At 36.0% G+C, this 17,606-nt stretch overlaps 1 protein-coding gene across 2 annotated transcripts in view; it reads left to right on the top strand.

Moving 5' to 3' along the window:
* Positions 1-17,286, top strand: part of POC5 (POC5 centriolar protein) — a 34,031-nt gene extending 16,745 nt beyond the window's left edge. For both annotated transcript variants that reach the window (XM_053588417.1, XM_053588427.1), the window contains 5 exons: positions 621-800; positions 1,819-1,972; positions 6,773-7,041; positions 13,431-13,607; positions 16,911-17,286. In XM_053588417.1, the coding sequence (XP_053444392.1) occupies positions 621-800; positions 1,819-1,972; positions 6,773-7,041; positions 13,431-13,607; positions 16,911-17,054 (924 nt within the window). In that variant the 3' untranslated portion in view covers positions 17,055-17,286. The remainder of the gene's footprint in view (positions 1-620; positions 801-1,818; positions 1,973-6,772; positions 7,042-13,430; positions 13,608-16,910) is intronic.
* The last annotated feature ends 320 nt before the right edge of the window (positions 17,287-17,606 follow it).

Here is a 17,606-nt window from a genome sequence, read left to right on the forward strand (position 1 = left end):
GTTAGAATAGGTGACTATCCATCACTTCTGGATAGTTCTTCAAATTTAAGAAAATTGAGAATGGGAACTACATTTTCAAAAGAATTTAAAATCATTGATAAAAGATATGTATTCCTATTTGAATCAGTTTGGCATTATATATGGCGACATAAATTAATTGCTTACGAGGTAGTGGCCACCAAGCCAAAGAGAAAGCAGTGTCATCTGAAGCCACAGCCATCACCTTTTTTGCTTTCCAGCAACTCTTTTGTTATTCTCCTGGTTATGCTATCCCCAAAAAGTCATCCACATTCATAGCTAAGATGGCAAATGGCATATACTCATTTTCTCTCATTTGACTTTTTTCTCTTTCCCCTGATTTGATTAGTTACATAAGCAATGATGTCATGGGTAAGAGCTCAGCCTCTACAGTCAGGCAGGTCTAGCTTTAACGTTCCTACTAGTGTGGTCTGGGAAGGTTACTTAACCTCTCTAGCCTGTTCTCCCACGTGCAATATGAGAATAATGTGATTACACAGGATTAGATGACAATGTATGTATCCCTATCACCAGGTTAAGTTATTATTACTACCAGTGTATTTATCACTGTGTTTTTGAGGTTGCGTATTACTTTCATTTAGGTCTACGAAGGTAAACTAGCTGACCAGTACTTCCAGAGAACTTTACTGAAGAAAGTCTGGAAAGGCTGGCGTTCTGTAATACAAAAGCAATGGAAAGATGTGGTGGAACGAGCTTGTCAAGCAAGAGCTGAAGAAGTTTGTGTCCAGATTTCCAATGATTATGAAACCAAAATTGCTATGGTAAACTATTTTAACTTTTAACTATTTTTAATGTAGTAAAAAGATGAGTAGACTGTTAATTTATAGTTAAACTTCTCTTTTGGTTTTGGTTTTTGTTTTTTTGTTTTTTTTTTTTTAATTAAATGATAGCTGTGTACATTGATATGATCATGGGGCATCATTCACTAGCTTCACAGACCGTTTGACACACTTTTCTCTTTTGGTCTTTATGTAGCCAAGAGTAAAGACAAAAACCAAAAATTTTTATCCTTGTGTTAATTTAAATGAACTATGTTCTTATAAGGTTGATAGAAAGCAGTTGTATGTAAATTGAAACTATTTTCCCATTGATGTTTAATCATAAAATTTATAGTTTTCCATGGGAAAACATTTAGGACCCACAATGAAATAAATACATTCTAAAGAATGCAATAGGCCTCTTAAAGTCAAATATTAAAGAGGAAAAGATTTTCATTATTACAGCAGTAAATTCCTAATATTAAAAATAAATTTCTTAATAAAAATAATTTTCTGTAATTCAAAATGACATACAAAAACATTTATAGTCTCTTTCTTTGGTCCACAGAAAAGTCTGTTAGCATATAATGTCACTCCACATTCTATAGATAACACTTTTTAAAAATTCTGTTAATATTGAAGGTACTTAGTTTTTGTTTTGTTTTTTTCTGAAGGAAATCAGACTGTCTATGACTCTTAATGTGTTTTGTTTGTTACCTCACATGAAAGTTTTATGGTAAGAAATAACATATCTTTTTGAATAATGAAAGCACAGCAGCAATCTTCAATGGGACTGGTATAAAATTCCCCTTAGTTGAGCCTTGACTTTTAGGAATGAAAATGATGTATTGATGGAGTTCATAGAGACAAGATGTATCTTTTAAAATAAATTGAGGCACAAAAGAGGGAAACTGTTATTAGTATTTCACATAAGAATAACCTCGCAGTATAAGTCTGTTTTTCAACAATAATATTCCTTTTTGTATCTCAAATTTTTTTTTCCTGATTCTCCATATTTTAGTTAACTGGCGCTTTGGAAAATGCAAAAGCTGAGATTCAAAGAATGCAACATGAAAAAGAGCACTTTGAAGATTCCATGAAAAAAGCTTTCATGAGGGGTGTATGTGCATTAAATCTTGAAGCCATGACTATATTTCAAAACAAAAATGATACAGGTTTGTATTTCACTGAAGATTCTCTGCCTACTTTCAAAAAAAGGATTTGAGGCGATTTTGGTGATTGCTATAGTGTCTGGTACTAATATTCTGCAATGGATATGTTTCATCCAGGTAGTGATATTTTCAATTTCACGGTGTCATGAAGTCTGCTGTGAAAATAAGCTCAGTCACGGGTATTTATGATATCTTAGATCTGATCAAGTAAACTGTCAGCTCCTAAGCATTTAAGCTAAATGTTAAATGCTTTTAATATGTAACATTATTTTAAGGTTCTTTCAACTATAATTTTTATGCCTTTTTAAATATAAAATGTCTATTTTTATTTTTTTCCCAAGTAGACAACTTCCTTGGACTATTTTGTTGATTATATAATTTTTTATATAGTTACAGTTTCCCATTTTTAAAAATTGCTTATATTCTACAGGCCTGTAATCCCAGCACTCTGGGAGGCTGAGGCGGTAGATTGGCTGAGCTCACAGGTTTGAAACCAGTTTGAACAAGAACAAGACCCCCCACTTCTAAAAATAGCTGGGCATTGTGGCAGGTGCCTGTAATCCCAGCTACTTGGGAGGCTGAGTGAAGAGAATCGCTTGAGCCCAAGAGTCTGAGGTTGCTGTGAGCAACACCACTGCACTCTACCAGGGGCAACAAAGTCAGATTCTGTCTCAAAAAAAAAAAATTGCTTGCATTTTAGTTTCAAGAGATGCCTCAACTAAACTCATTTTTATTTATTTATTTAGAGACAGGGTCTCACTTTGTCTTCCTCCGTAGAATACCATGGCATCACAGCTCACAGCAACTCCAGCTCTTGGGTTTAGGCGATTCTCTTGCCTTAGCCTCCTGAGTAGCTGGGACTACAGGCTCCCGTCACAATGCCCAGCTATTTTTTTGTTGCAGTTTGGTGGAGTCCAGGTTCAAACCCGCAACCCTCAGCATATGGGGCCAGCGTCCTACTCACTGAGCCACAGGTGCCGCCCAACAAACACTTATTATTTAAATCATGCATGTTGTGAATGGAAGTGAGTTTAGGTAAATCTCTTTCTTTTGGTGTGTAGCCCATAAACAACTTAGAATCTCAAGGCTGAATAGTTTATCTTGCTAATACCCAAATCAGTACTTGATTTCTCCAGTAAATGTTTTTTTTCCATTGTCAATGCTAAAAACAGTTCTAATAATGGCAAGTACTAAATTGAGGAATTTCATTGTCTACTTGGAAGAAATACTGGGTTTCACGAGTCAAATGTTTTACTTGTGGAAAAATTTGTTTAAGTGACAAATTTTTGTTATTAAAACTACTTACATCCAATTACAAGAAATCCATTTCTTATAACCTACTTTAAAAAGTTGTGAATTGACTTAGGACAGTGTCTTACCACCTTAATAAATCTATCATCTTAAAATTTAAATTCAGATACAGCTATGTCTTCTACAGGCAAATATCCATAATAGATTTTGAGAAAATATATTCTGATAATTGTACAAGATGTTTTTCTTCTCTTGTTACTTTTGAGTCTACAGTCATCTGCTAATGACTGTCAGAGCTAAGGCAAGCGCTGAGACCCCCACTGTGTTGAATGTCCTGGTACCTTGTTTATGCTAACAATGGTAAAAGATGACGAGGATAGGAAACACATTAGCAGTAGTCTCTGCAAAGCTACCAAAGGCAAAAGTTCAATGTAATCTAATGCTGGATTTGCTCTTTAAGATATTAGGTTTTGTGACATTTTAATAACAGGGTTTTTTTTTCTTTTTTCATTTTTTTTTTTTTAAGACAGTGTCATTCTGTTGCCCAAGTTAGAGTGCTGTGGTGCCATCAGCCTAGCTCACAGCAACCTCAAACTCCTGGGTTCAAGCAATCCTCCTGCCTCAGCCTCCTTAGTAGCTGGGACTACAGGTGTCCCCCTCCCCAACACCCAGCAAATTTTTCTGTTTTTAGTAGAGACAGGGTCTTGGCTCTTGCTCAGGCTGGTCTCAAATTCCTGAGCTCAAAGATATCCTCCAGCCTTGGCTTCCCAGAATTCTAGGATTATAGGCCTGAGCCACAGCATTAAGCCAATAACATCTTTCTTTAAACTTTTTTATTTTTTTTATTATTTTTTTTTTTTTAGAGACAGTGTCTCACTTCATTGCTCTCGGTAGAGTGCTGTGGCATCACAGCCCACAGCAACCTCCAGCTCTTGGGCTTAGGCGATTCTCTTGCCTCAGCCTCCCTAGTAGCTAGGACCACAGGCATCCACAACACCCAGCTATTTTTTCTGTTGCAGTTTGGCCAGGGCTCGGTTCGAACCCACCCCCTCGATATATGGGCCTGGTGCCCTACTCACTGAGCCACAGGCGCTACCCAGCATTTTTAAAACTTTCAAAACTCTCTTTGAAAAATTACTTCTGGACCCCTTTCTTCCATTAAAAACATCTTTTTGGCCAAACGTGATGGTTCATGCCTATAATCCTGGCACTCTGGGTGGCTGAGGCGAGAGGATCACTTGAGCTTAGGAGTTCCAGACCAGCCTGAATAAGAGTTAGACCCATCTCTACTAAAACTAGAAAAATTAGCCATATATAATGGTGAAAGCCTGGAGTCCCAGCTACTCAGAAGGCTAAGGCAATAGCATCATTTGAGTCCAGGAGCATGAGGCTACAGTGAACTATGATCATGCCACTGCACTCTAGCTAGGATGAAAGAACAAGCCTCTGTCTCAAAAATGCAGAAGCTGAGGCGGGAGGATCAACTGAGCCCAGTAGTTCCACACTGTAGTTTGTTATGATGGCACCTGTGAGTAGCCACCATACTCTAGCTTGGGCAACACAGCTAAACCCCATCTCTTAAAAAAATTGAAGAGAGGGAGGGAGGTTCCTAATGCACCCAACTTATTAGAGCAAAACAAATACTTGGTTTTGTTTTTTTTGTTGTTGTTATTCTGATGCTCTGCTGTTTGTAATCTGCATTGTATCTCATGTGGCGTAATATCCTAAATCTTAGACTGTATATAACAAGTTTTTTATGAAGAAGAGGCCAGGGATGGTGGCTCACTCCTACAATACTAGCACTTGGTGAGGCAGAAGGATTGCTTGAGACCAGGAGTTCAAAACCATCCTGCTAGTATAGTAACAAGACTCCATGTCTACAAAACATTTAAATTTAAAAAAAAAAAGGTTTTCTGGGGGTGGGGCCTTGGTGTGTGTCACACTTTATGGGGGCAAGACATGATTGCAAGAGGGACTTTGCCTAACAATTGCAATCAGTGTAACCTGGCTTATTATACCCTCAATGAATCCCCAACAATAAAAAGAAAAGGTTTTCTTAAAATGATACCTGCTAACTGTTAATGCAATTTTAGGCACTGTAGAAAAATTGCTTTACAACTGAAAAAAAAAATCTCACTTAAAGTGAGAATAATTATTAAATTTAACAGTTATTTGATGATAACTGAGGAGTTAAATAAATCAGGTCACCTTAGTGAGGGTTGGTCACCTGCCTCTCTTCCAGGGTCTATTAACACAGACCTGACCTTGGTACTGTTTCTACATTGGCTAAAGTCTGACATTATCATAGAGACAACTGGAATCACTTTCTATCAACACATTTTAAAACTCAGTGTGAGTGTGTGTGGTTTTGTGTGTGTTGTTTTATTTTTCAAGTTAAAAGCAGTATTTTGAAATAGTCACTTTCATCCAAGGATTTCAAAAAGTCTAAGCACTATGACTTAGTTACACTTTGTTAATGAGGTAACTATTGCTCTGTATACATTCTATACGGATAGTCTAACCAAAGGACTTAGGCAGAAGCCCAAATTTCTGGATAGAAAGAGGACAACATAGAAAATCATTTAGACATAAGACCTACATAATGCCATCTATTCAACATCTCATCAACTAATTTCCAAACCCTTTTCCCCACTGTTTGGTGTCACGTAGAAAACTCACCAAATTTTAATTCAGGGTGGGGAGGGTCTAAAATTGGAAGAAACTCTGTCAGCGGTTCTCAACCTGTGGGTTGCAACCCCTTTGTAACAATGAAAATACTTTGTGGCATTAGGAAGGTTGCGAACCACTGTTCTATGTCCTCGCTTCTGGAAGGTAATGCTGTGTATTCATTTCCTCTTTAGACCAATGTCCAGGTTCAATTTTGAGGGAAGGTTACCTGATGGGGTGTCGCTGCCATCAGTGAAGTGTACACATATGCATTCAATTTATTATTTATGTGATCTACTTCAAGAACTCATTTCTCTAACAATGTCAAGTGACTATTTTAGTTTTCTTTTTTAATATTTTAGTTTTGTTTATTTTGTTCATTATTTGCTGACATTTTAAGAATAAAAACACATTGTTTATTGTAGGATTGGAACAACAGATGAAAATATGGTACTGTAAGAAAGTAGTTCTAAAAATCTAAATACCAGGCCATTTATCAGAGTAGTTACATGAAGTAATGTGAAAGGATATAAATCCTTAGGCTCTGTGTGACCATACTATTGAAATAGTTGTGATGGCAGTACCCTCTACTTACCTGGGGTCCAGCTGAGTACGTAATTTATTTTTAGCTTTTATATAAGAGGAAATCATATATTAGCTTTCACAAGCTGAAGAAAGTGGTCTGAATTCTTGATTGGTTAATGCTGACATTATCCAGTTAATAGTGACGAACTGTATTAACTGAACATTGTATCCATGTAGTGTATGACAAATATCTAAATTTTTATTAGTACCAAACTTTAGCCATATGTTCTGTCATTGTTTGGAGGATAATAGTAACCCTAACTTAGAAGAATTTTAATGGAATCAATTTTTGATTTTCAGGAATAGACTTTACAAATAATAAAAAGGAAGAATATGGTCCCGGAGTTCAAGGAAAAGAACATCCTGTTCATTTGGACCCTTCCGCTCCCTCGATGACCTTACCAGTTGCATCACCACTGCTGCCATCCCCACCAGCAGCCACCAGTGCGACCACTGTTCCATCTGCTACTTCAGTGACTTCCACTGGGGCTGCCACCACATCTTCTGTTCATGTTCCCGTGTCCCTCCTTGTCGCAGGACCAGCAGCTACTGCTATACCAGAAGAAATGGTTAGTGGGTTTATACAAGCGCCGTGTCATAAGCAGGGCTCAAAACTGGTTTGCAAATTCAATATTTTGAATTCAAAACATATTTTCCCATGGAGGAAAAAAAGCTATGTAGTATTTAACCAAAGCCACAGAAAATATTTAATACTCAAATTGGCTAAAATATTAAATTCTAATGAAAAATAATAACAGAAAGTGCTATCACAATAAAATTAAAACAAAGACCTTTTTTTCGTTTTCAAAAATTATGTGAGAAAACTAGATTTAATTTGAGAAGGAGTTGATGACAGACTTTTAAAGTTTGAAGGAAACTAGTGGGTATTTTCAAGGGCTTAGGAGGTTAACGTATATTTAATTATGTATTTTCTATTCAGCTAACAAGTTTCCCCTTCCCTGGCTGCAGATATGTCACTAACATTGCTCTGCAAGGACTTCATCTTGATTAGGTTTAAATTTTTAGTTTATGACTGGAATGGAGATAGGAATAGTTTTTCCCAGAGTCACTGAGCTATTAGCAGAGAAATGCCCAGAGGAGATTGTTGACTGGGGTTGGAGGATTTATGTGAGAACTTGCCGTAAGTGAAATTAGTACATAAAAGAAGAGAGATTTATAATCCAGGTCTAGTTATCTTTCTTTTCTTTTTTTTTTTTTTTTTTTTTTTTTTTTGTGGTTTTTGGTTTGAACCCGCCACCTCCAGCATATGGGACCTGCGCCCTACTCCTTGAGCCACAGGCGCCACCCTCTTTCTTTTCATTTTAATCGCAGACCTTTCGATGAACATTCAAAACTTTTAGGCCAGGTGCAATGGTTCACATCTGTAATCCTAGCACTCTGGGAGACCGAGGCAGGTGGATTGCTTGAGCTCACGAGTTCAAGACAAACCTGAGCAAAAAATGAGACCCCATCTATACTAAAAACAGAAAAAACTGAGGCAAGAGGATAGTTTGAGCCCAAAAGTTGGAGGTTGCTGTGTGCTATGATGATACCACGGCACTCTACCCAGGGCTACAGCTTGAGACTCTAGCTCAAAAAAAAAAATTTTGAAAACTTTTTCCAATCTTTCTAAGTATTTACAGCAGCTAGAATTAGCAAGCACATAACTGGAGAAAGGATTGCTATGCTAATTAAATAATATCTTTACATGTAAAATCATTTTATTTAATACACATATCCTCAGTATGTTAAAGAAAATATCAGAATTTCTTTTTTTTTTTTTTTTTATTGTTGGGGATTCATTGAGGGTACAATAAGCCAGGTTACACTGATTGCAATTGTTAGGTAAAGTCCCTCTTGCAATCATGTCTTGCCCCCATAAAGTGTGACACACACCAAGGCTCCACCCCCCTCCCTCCGTTCCTCTTTCTGCTTTCCCCCCCTCATAACCTTAATTGTCATTAATTGTCCTCATATCAAAATTGAGTACATAGGATTCATGCTTCTCCATTCTTGAGATGCTTTACTAAGAATAATGTCTTCCACTTCCATCCAGGTTAATAGATGTAAAGTCTCCATTTTTTTTAATGGCTGAATAGTATTCCATGGTATACATATACCACAGCTTGTTAATCCATTCCTGGGTTGGTGGGAATTTAGGCTGTTTCCACATTTTGGCGATTGTAAATTGAGCTGCAATAAAGAGTCTAGTACAAGTGTCCTTATGATAAAAGGATTTTTTTATTCAATAAATGGTGTTGGGAGAACTGGATGTCTACATGTAAAAGACTGAAACTGGACTCACACCTTTCCCCACTCACAAAAATTGATTCAAGATGGATAAAGGATTTAAATTTAAGGCATGAAACAATAAAAATCCTCAAAGAAAACATAGGAAAAACACTGGAAGATACTGGCCTGGGGAAAGACTTCATGAAGAAGACTGCCATGGCAATTGCAACAACAACAAAAATAAACAAATGGGACTTCATTAAACTGAAAAGCTTCTGTACAGCTAAGGAGACAATAACCAAAGCAAACAGACAACCTACACAATGGGAAAGGATATTTGCATATTTTCAATCAAAGAAAAGCTTGATAACTAGGATCTATAGAGAACTCAAATTAATCCACATGAAAAAAGCCAACAATCCCTTATATCAATGGGCAAGAGACATGAATAGAACTTTCTCTAAAGATGACAGACGAATGGCTAACAAACACATGAAAAAATGTTCATCATCTCTATATATTAGAGAAATGCAAATCAAAACAACCCTGAGATATCATCTAACCCCAGTGAGAATGGCCCACATCACAAAGTCTCAGAATTTCATGCTGTAAAACATTTTTCAAAAACAGCAGTTACACAAGCAAACATATTGCAGTTCACAAGGTCGAACAATAGATGGCATTTTATTCTCTTTCTGTCTCCAGTTGGAATAATTGAGAGAAAATGTTACTGGCTAGATTTTAAAGCAATTTAGTAAAGTTTCTCTTCTAACTTTCCTCTTCATCTGAATGGAAAGTGAAAGGGTATCATTAGGAAGGTGGTTCTGCTTTTCCCATTTCATAAGTGAGGAAATTAAGACTGAGGGAGAGTAACTTGTCTATGGACACAATTAGTAACCATTAGAGTTGGAATTAAGGCTTCCACAATCTAACTTGACCTCTGTACTCTTAACCAATCAGTATTATCTCTCTGTCAAATATTAATATGTAAATATTATTTTTTAAATATCTGTTTTTCCTATTCCTTTTGATGTTGTTCCTTAAGTTGATATGGTTTAAAATATTGGAATTTTCATTTTTATAGCATTTTTAAAAATAAGTCAGGTAAGCTGATAAATTTAATGAACTCTAAGATGGTTGGTACAAGTAAGTGGTCATTTAATCAAAAAAGCTAAAGCAGGGAATGATTTTTTTTTTTAAATGATGTATACATACCTCACAAATTATGTTATCCTGAAACATAAATATTAATTTGCTCATCTTTAATGTGGAGCCAAACTGGGTATGGGTCCACAGATTATAATTAAGTCATCTTTTTAATATAAGCCACAGTCATTGTATTTTCTATCTTTTCCAATTTCAGTTTCTATAAAGCATGAACCTGACAAAACTTTCAAAGCAATCTGATTATAGACTCCTTCTCGGTCTTTTTTCCCTCCATGGGATTCAGCAGCAATTTTTTTCTAATCACTGATCTTAATAAATTCTTTCTAAAATGTCCTTGTATGTTTGCAAAGCAACTTTTTTCATCAGTTTATGCAATTTTTAATTACCTACCCTGTTTCCCCGAAAATAAGACAGTGTCTTATATTAAGTTTTGCTCCCAAAGATGTGCTAGGTCTTATTTTCGGGGGACGTCTTATCTTTCCTGTAAGTAGGTCTTATTTTCGGGGAAACAGGGTAGGTATTATTGACAAGTACAAATGATAATTTGAAAATAAGCAACCAATTCTTGGTAAACATGTTATTTAGGACAACCTTTGTTAATTCAAATAAGTGTGTAGAGGTTCTTCTAAAAGTATCTTTACTGCATTATATATTTTTGTCTTACTGAAAGCGTTCTAAAGCAATTCTCAACTAGGTTGAATGAAGCTTATTGTCTATAGGTATTTTTCCAACTACCTTAGTTTTTTTATGTCCAAACCTTTCTAGTATTTTATGCATTCCGTCGCCCTCTAGGTGAGAATAAAGCTACTGGAGAAGGTGTTCATATCCCTCAAGTGTAATTGGGCAGGAATAAAGCAAAAACTCAACTGTACTTCAGTGTTCAATTTTTGTCAAAGAACTTTCTTACCAGCAATTAATTTTGCATTTTAAAGTAGCATTTAAGAGTGTTCAGCAATTTGTAAAATCTATTTTGTACCTTATTTTAATAAGAAATAGGGTAAAGTTTCCCTAAGGTCAGAAGCATAACTTTAGTCCACAAAACATACTTGTAAATATTTTAAAATCTGAGATTTGGTTTCTCTAATTCATAAGATCCATAAAAATTCATATAATAATTTCTATAAGGATTGTCATGAGAGATAGTCCTTTAAATTCTCTCCCTAAATTCTGTTAGCTGTTTCTTTTGCTTTCCCTTTTTTTCTAAATAATATGCTCATATTGTTATTTCTACATTTATTAATTTCAAACATTTCTGATGACCTATTCTGGATAAAAGGATTCGGCTTTCTTATACTACTTTATTCTCCCTTTTCTCTTTTCCTCCCCTATCCTTCCTATTTATAAATATTTAGATGTAGATATTCCAATTTTAGATTAAACCAATATTTATGGTGACTGTGTAAATATACCCAAGCCATGAATATATACTGTGACTACATTCCACTCTAGTACAAGTTTTTGTTCCTAGATTTAATTGCTTCATTTTTGTTTGCTTGATTTTCTGTGCAGCTATAATGAATTCTTTCCCAACTCTCCAAAGAATTATACACCCCCACTGAATGCTCTTTTCCATAGGGTCTTCCAAAAACATCAATATTCTGTCATTTAATTTTCTCAGAGCCATCTCTCCAAGTCCATCCATTCTCTTCCCATTTCATTATAAACTGTTGACTATCTATAGCTAGATGTAGATATATGAAGAACCATGGATGGACAGTGGGAAAAAAGATCAATATTTAATAAAAGCCTTTTGGAAAAAACTATTTAGAAACAAATGAATTTGGATTAATACTTCACACAGAAATTTCAAATGTTGTAATAAGCTAAACCGAATTAAGTAAATGTTAAAAAACTATAATTACCTTAGCTCTCCAAAGCAGGTTGTTTCAGCTTAATTATGGAAGTAAGAAGAAATCAGTGGCAGGATTAATTGTAATTTTTAAAATGTACATGGAAAATTGAAATAAAAGGTGAAAACAAGTCAGCATCCGTAGCTCAGTGGGTAGGGTGCCGCCCACACACGCCAAGGCTGGGAGGTGCCCCCCGCCCAAAATAAACAACAACAACAAAAAATAGTCAGGTGGCGCCTGTGGCTCAAGGAGTAGGGCACCAGTCCCATATGCCAGAGGTGGCAGGTTCAAACCCAGCCCCAGCCAAAAACCACAAAAAAAAAAAATAGCCGGGTGTTGCGGTGGGCACCTAATAATCCCAGCTACTTGGGAGGCAGAGGCAAGAGAATTGCGTAAGCCCGAGAGTTTGAGGTAGCTATGAGCTGTGATGCTACAGCACTCTACCCAGGGCAACAACTTGAGGCACTGTCTCAAAAAAAAAAAAGAAAAGAAAAAAATTGAAAACATATATATTTTTAGATCATATCTATAATTATTAGATAAGCTTAATATTCTTCAAGAGCTTTTTTTTTTTTTTTTGGCCGTTGCTGGGTTTGAACCCGCCACCTCCGGCATATGGGACCAGTGGCCTACTCCTTGAGCCACAGGCACCGCCCTCTTCAAGAGCTTTTTAAAAAAATTAATGCCTATACATGGATAGAATGGAATGCAAATATGAAACATTCATAAGGTACCACAAATTAAGTCAAATAGGTTTGCCTCGGACTTAAACGAGCAGCTTGTAATTGATTGACCGTGAAAGAAATTAGTACACTTATGCATTATTCCTGATAAAAAATGTAATTTTTCTGGAATACTATTCAGCAGTAAGGAACAAAAGCTGTAAAGCTTGATACTACTATTTGATATGGTCATCCTGATTTTTACAATTACATTCTACAGAAATAACTCCATAAAGATATGTGCTATATATAATAGGAAAAGAACTAAGAAAGTTAGACAAACTGTTTATTAGTATAAAAACATCTCTTTGAAAACTATAGTAGGTCTCTACTACTTTATGAGAAATGGTACATCAATGAATAGTAAGAAAAAAAGGCAAGACACAAAAACATATCTATATTATTCATTATGCCTAAGGACCAAAATTCATAAAACAGGTTAATGGTTGCCAGGGATTAAGAATGATTGGAGGGAGGAAAGGAAATGAGTATGACTGTCCAAGGTAGCATCTTGTACCTTAATTGCGTGATAGTTACAGGAATCTTCACAGGCGACAAAATGACAAGATCTGTACAGAGGCATCATATCAACGCAGGCTTCCTGGTTTGATGTTATGTTAACATTATGTAAGGTGTGATCATTGCAGGAAACCAAGTGAAGAGTACACAGGACTTCCCAATATGATTTTGCATTTTCCTGTGAATGTATCATTATGTCAAAATAAAAAGTCTTCTTTAAGTTTCTAAAACTTTATAAAATAGTTGGCATACCAGAGTTAAAGGGGTGTTTGGGAGTAGTTTTATGCTTTACTTTTTGTCTCATAATTTTAAGTTTTATGATTTCCGTGTTAAAATTGGTTGAATATATAAGTATTTTAAGTGCCTGTATATCATCTTCGTATGTTTTAGAACCAAAAGTAACATATATTTTGCTATGGATTTCCGGCCACCTGAATAGTTCTTTGTTTTTGTTTTTGTATTTTTTAGTATGTGCCAAGAGTTGTAACTTCTGCACAACAGAAAGCTGGAAGAACAATCACAGCTCGGATCACAGGGAGATGTGATTTTGCTCCAAAAAACAGAATTAGTAGCAGTTTAGCTATAATGGGAGTTTCACCTCCAATGAGCTCAGTTGTTGTGGAAAAACACCATCCCGTCACAGTGGTGAGTCTGTGTTTGATGACCTTTTGGCAAAAAATCTTTTTCCTGAGAGTTCATAGACTAATAAACACACACATGACATGTTCAGAAGATAAAAGTTCATGGTAACTAGTACTTGTTCCACCTTTTCCTGTTACAGTTTTAAATATTTGTAAACCAGCTTTAAATCTACCTGTAGATTGAGATTACCTCTGTGAGGAAATTTATTTCAGAAACATTTCTTCCAAATAGTGTAAAATTAATAATTTTTCATTAATTTAAAAAGAAAAAAAAACTCTCATTAACCAGCTATTCCTGTAGCAGATATTTGAGTATAAGAAAATTTTTCTATATCTATAGTTTTTAATTTTGGGGGGGGGGGTTTTGTTTTGAGACAGAGTCTCACTTGATCACCCTTGGTAGAGTGCCATGGTGTCTTAGCTCACAGCAACCTCAAACTCTTGGGTTCAAGTGATCCTCTTGCCTCAGCCTCCCAATTACCCTGTTTCCCCGAAAATAAGACATCCTCCGAAAATAAGACCTACTTACAGGAACGATAAGGCATCCCCTGAAAATAAGACCTAGCACATCTTTAGGAGCACACCTTAAAATAAGACACCGTCTTATTTTCGGGGAAACAGGGTAGCTGGGCTATTTTTTTTTTTTTCTTTTTTTGCAGTTTTTGGCCGGGCTGGGTTTGAACCCACCGCTTCCAGCATATGGGGCCAGCGCTCTACTCCTTTGAGCCACAGGCGCTGCCCAACTTCTGGCTACTTTTTAGAGACAGGATCTTGCTCTAGCTCAGGCTGGTCTCGAAACTGTGAGCTCAGGCAATCCACCCGCCTCAGCCTCCCAAGTCCTGGGATTATAGGCGTGAGCCACGGCACCCAGCCCATTTGGGTTTTTTTTTCCTTAAAGGTCTTCATCCCCCTTTTTTGACACAATTGTGAATATATTTTTAGGTTAAAAATAATTCAGGTTATAATAAATTCACATGATATAAAGGAAGGTGCATTGAGTTTAAAGCAAAATCTTTAAAACCCAAGGTTAGTGCCTCACCTTTGCTACTTACTGCCTTTGTGACATAAACAAATCAAGTAAAATACTTAAGCCTCTGTTTTCTCTTCTATAAAATAGGATTTTATCTCCCAGGCTGACTGTCACAAGTCAGGGTTAAATGAGATGTGACAATTGAATTAAATGAGCTATGTTAAGGCACTTTGTAAGACCGTAAGCAACTTTTAACTTCAAAAGGTTACTAGATAAGAATACTATAAAAGGTTATCATAAAAGGATATCTCTGTAATATTTCTTACAACAGCATGTGACTCAACATATCTCAAAAAGTATAATTTTAAAGAGTTAAAAGGATATATATCCCTAAAGAGAAACATGGATTGATTTTAGAAGAAATGGTTCCTGTCTACTTACTATGTCAAAGTAGTAACCATAAAGTTACATGGAATGAGTATATCCTTTCCCTCCCCCCCCCATACTAAATGGTGGTTAATAGATAACTAACTCAAGAGGAGCAGAATTGATTTAAATTAAGGTATGTATGGCCTTAATGAAGTGGAAGATGAGACAGTAGAGGGCTTTTTTTAGGATTATCTTAGATTTCATAAATTGGACAGATTCTGAAAGTCCATAGATGACTTCTCCACATGTTTTTCAATATGGAAGATTAAAAATGAGAAGAAATGAACCCATTTCTACTTTTATCAGCACATGGAATGTGGTTATAAAGAGATGTAGAAAGACTGTCCATTTGTGACATAAAAAGGCATAAAGAGAGCACATGTGTTCATTTTTAATTTAGACAAACTTTTGTTTTTATTATGATAGGTATTCATATTTTATAGAGGAAAAATCAATTAAGTAATTAACCCTTGTTTCTGATAGTTATTTCCCAAACTGCCTCCATTTACTCAGAGTCTGTAGTTCTTCCCTAGTAACTGGATGTGAACTAGATAGCTGTAATCTGCTTCTAGTATTACCTAATATGGGTTATGTGACGGGCACAATGGCACAGTCATTGTGACGGGCACAGTCTGTACTGTGTTTTGTTTTATCCCAGGAATCAAGATCTAGAACTACCAGAAACGGTTATTACTAGTAAACCCAGGATCAAGTTTGTGACACCTTAGTGACACCGGAGCCCCAACTGCTGGGTAGCTGCTTGTTCCTCATGCTACTTCATTCTCTGCCTTATTTTTTATATCATTATACCAATGGCAGCTTTATTTCTAAAATTCCTCTTGCCCGCCCTCTTCCAGGAGAAATAGCTCTTTTGATAGAGTCAGATTAGGTTGTGGCAACAAAATTTCATTCCTGTTGCAAGAGTATCTTCCATTTGTAATAGTGATCCAGTTTTTTTTACATAAACATTTATGTAAGATATGTTAAGAAAAGAGATTTTTCTATTTCTTTAAAAAGGAGTTCTGTTCTTTTTAAGGCAGAATCTGGCATGAGGACCTTTTGTTTCTAAAAGGTTCCATTTTTAAAGCAAAAACTGCATCTCAGTTTTTTAAATGCATAGTGAATGTTTTGGTCAAATATCTGTAAGTTTACTTCAGATATTTTAAAGATGACTTTTCCAAGTGGCAGAGTCTAATCTACATGTACTAGTCAGTGACGTAGACTGAGAGCTTTACCTTCATAACAAATCCCACTGCTGCTGCCCACTAAAAAGGTATAATAGAGGAAAGCCTGAACTAACTCGCATTATTCATATGCGTACATGAAGTGTGTACCTGTATACATAGCGCGTACACATTTGTATGCTTAGACTGAGTCACATATGCCCTGACTTCAATACTCATATCCAAGATGTTCCCTTTGAGCCCCAAAGTAGTGACAGAAAAGGCTTAGTTGGCTCCCAGGTGGAACTTGAGGGCTGTGCTTTACTCTGGTTTGAAGCAAGGACTAAGACGGCATCCCTAGGCTTCCCTGTGTCCCCTGGGATTGGATTCCATGCATGAGCAGTTAAAGGGGCAGAAACTGGGGGGTATGAGGGGATGGCTTGGAGCTAATCATTCTTCCAAAGTTCCTTTCCATATGTAGCTTTGCTACACATCACAAGATTCCACTTGATTCATCTCTGAGGAATGACACCCATGGTTCTTTGTATGATCCTCTGGGGTACAGCTCTGATTTTAAATTCTGAGTGTTGAACGCATCAAATGGGGTGTGGGTTTCTTGCAGAGAAGGGCCTTCATTGCTGCTCTGTACTGAATGCTTAACAAATGTTTGTTTTATATTATAGATGAAGAAATGATGCTTAATATATATAATTTTGTAGGATTATTAAATATTTTATCTTTTCAGCAAACCATTCCTCAAGCAACTGCAGCAAAATATCCCCGGACCATTCATCCTGAAAGTAGTACTTCAGCTTCCAGATCACTGGGAACGAGATCAGCACACACTCCGTCTCTCACGAGCATTCAGTCCATAAAAGTGGTTGACTAATGAGAATATGTTCAGAGTGAGGTCTTCTCATTCCTCTGCTTCTAACCAAGAGCTAGAAGTCTTTAGTTTATAACTTCTCCATATGCTTAGGATATCATGGATACATGAAGTTCATCTTCTCAAAATTCCAGGAGATTGTTTTCAAGCTCTACCATCTTTTGTAACTATATGTAGAAATTATTTTAATGTTATTTTTTATTTAAGCAATTAAGTAAAACTTTTTTAAATTAAAGAGAAACTGGACCTTATTTCATATCTTTTAGCCTGTCACTGACTATATCATCCAAGTATATGTTTTTTTCCCTATATTCTTTCTAAAAGAGTGAATCATTTCCAATTTACAGGAGAGACAGTTTATGTAGAACTTTGAGATGAACCTTTAGAATTAGAAAATGAGATATTTTTATTTTTAAATTAAAAAGTTAAGGACCAAGAGTAATAGTAATATTTTTATCATAAAGTTATTTGTGGCTTTAGTGTATTAGTCTTCATTTTTCCAGAACTCTTAACAGTTGAAAATAGATGGAAATAGCAATACCTGTGAATCACTTT

This window comes from Nycticebus coucang, chromosome 1 (genome assembly GCF_027406575.1).
Source record: "Nycticebus coucang isolate mNycCou1 chromosome 1, mNycCou1.pri, whole genome shotgun sequence".
Classification (NCBI taxonomy): domain Eukaryota; kingdom Metazoa; phylum Chordata; class Mammalia; order Primates; family Lorisidae; genus Nycticebus; species Nycticebus coucang.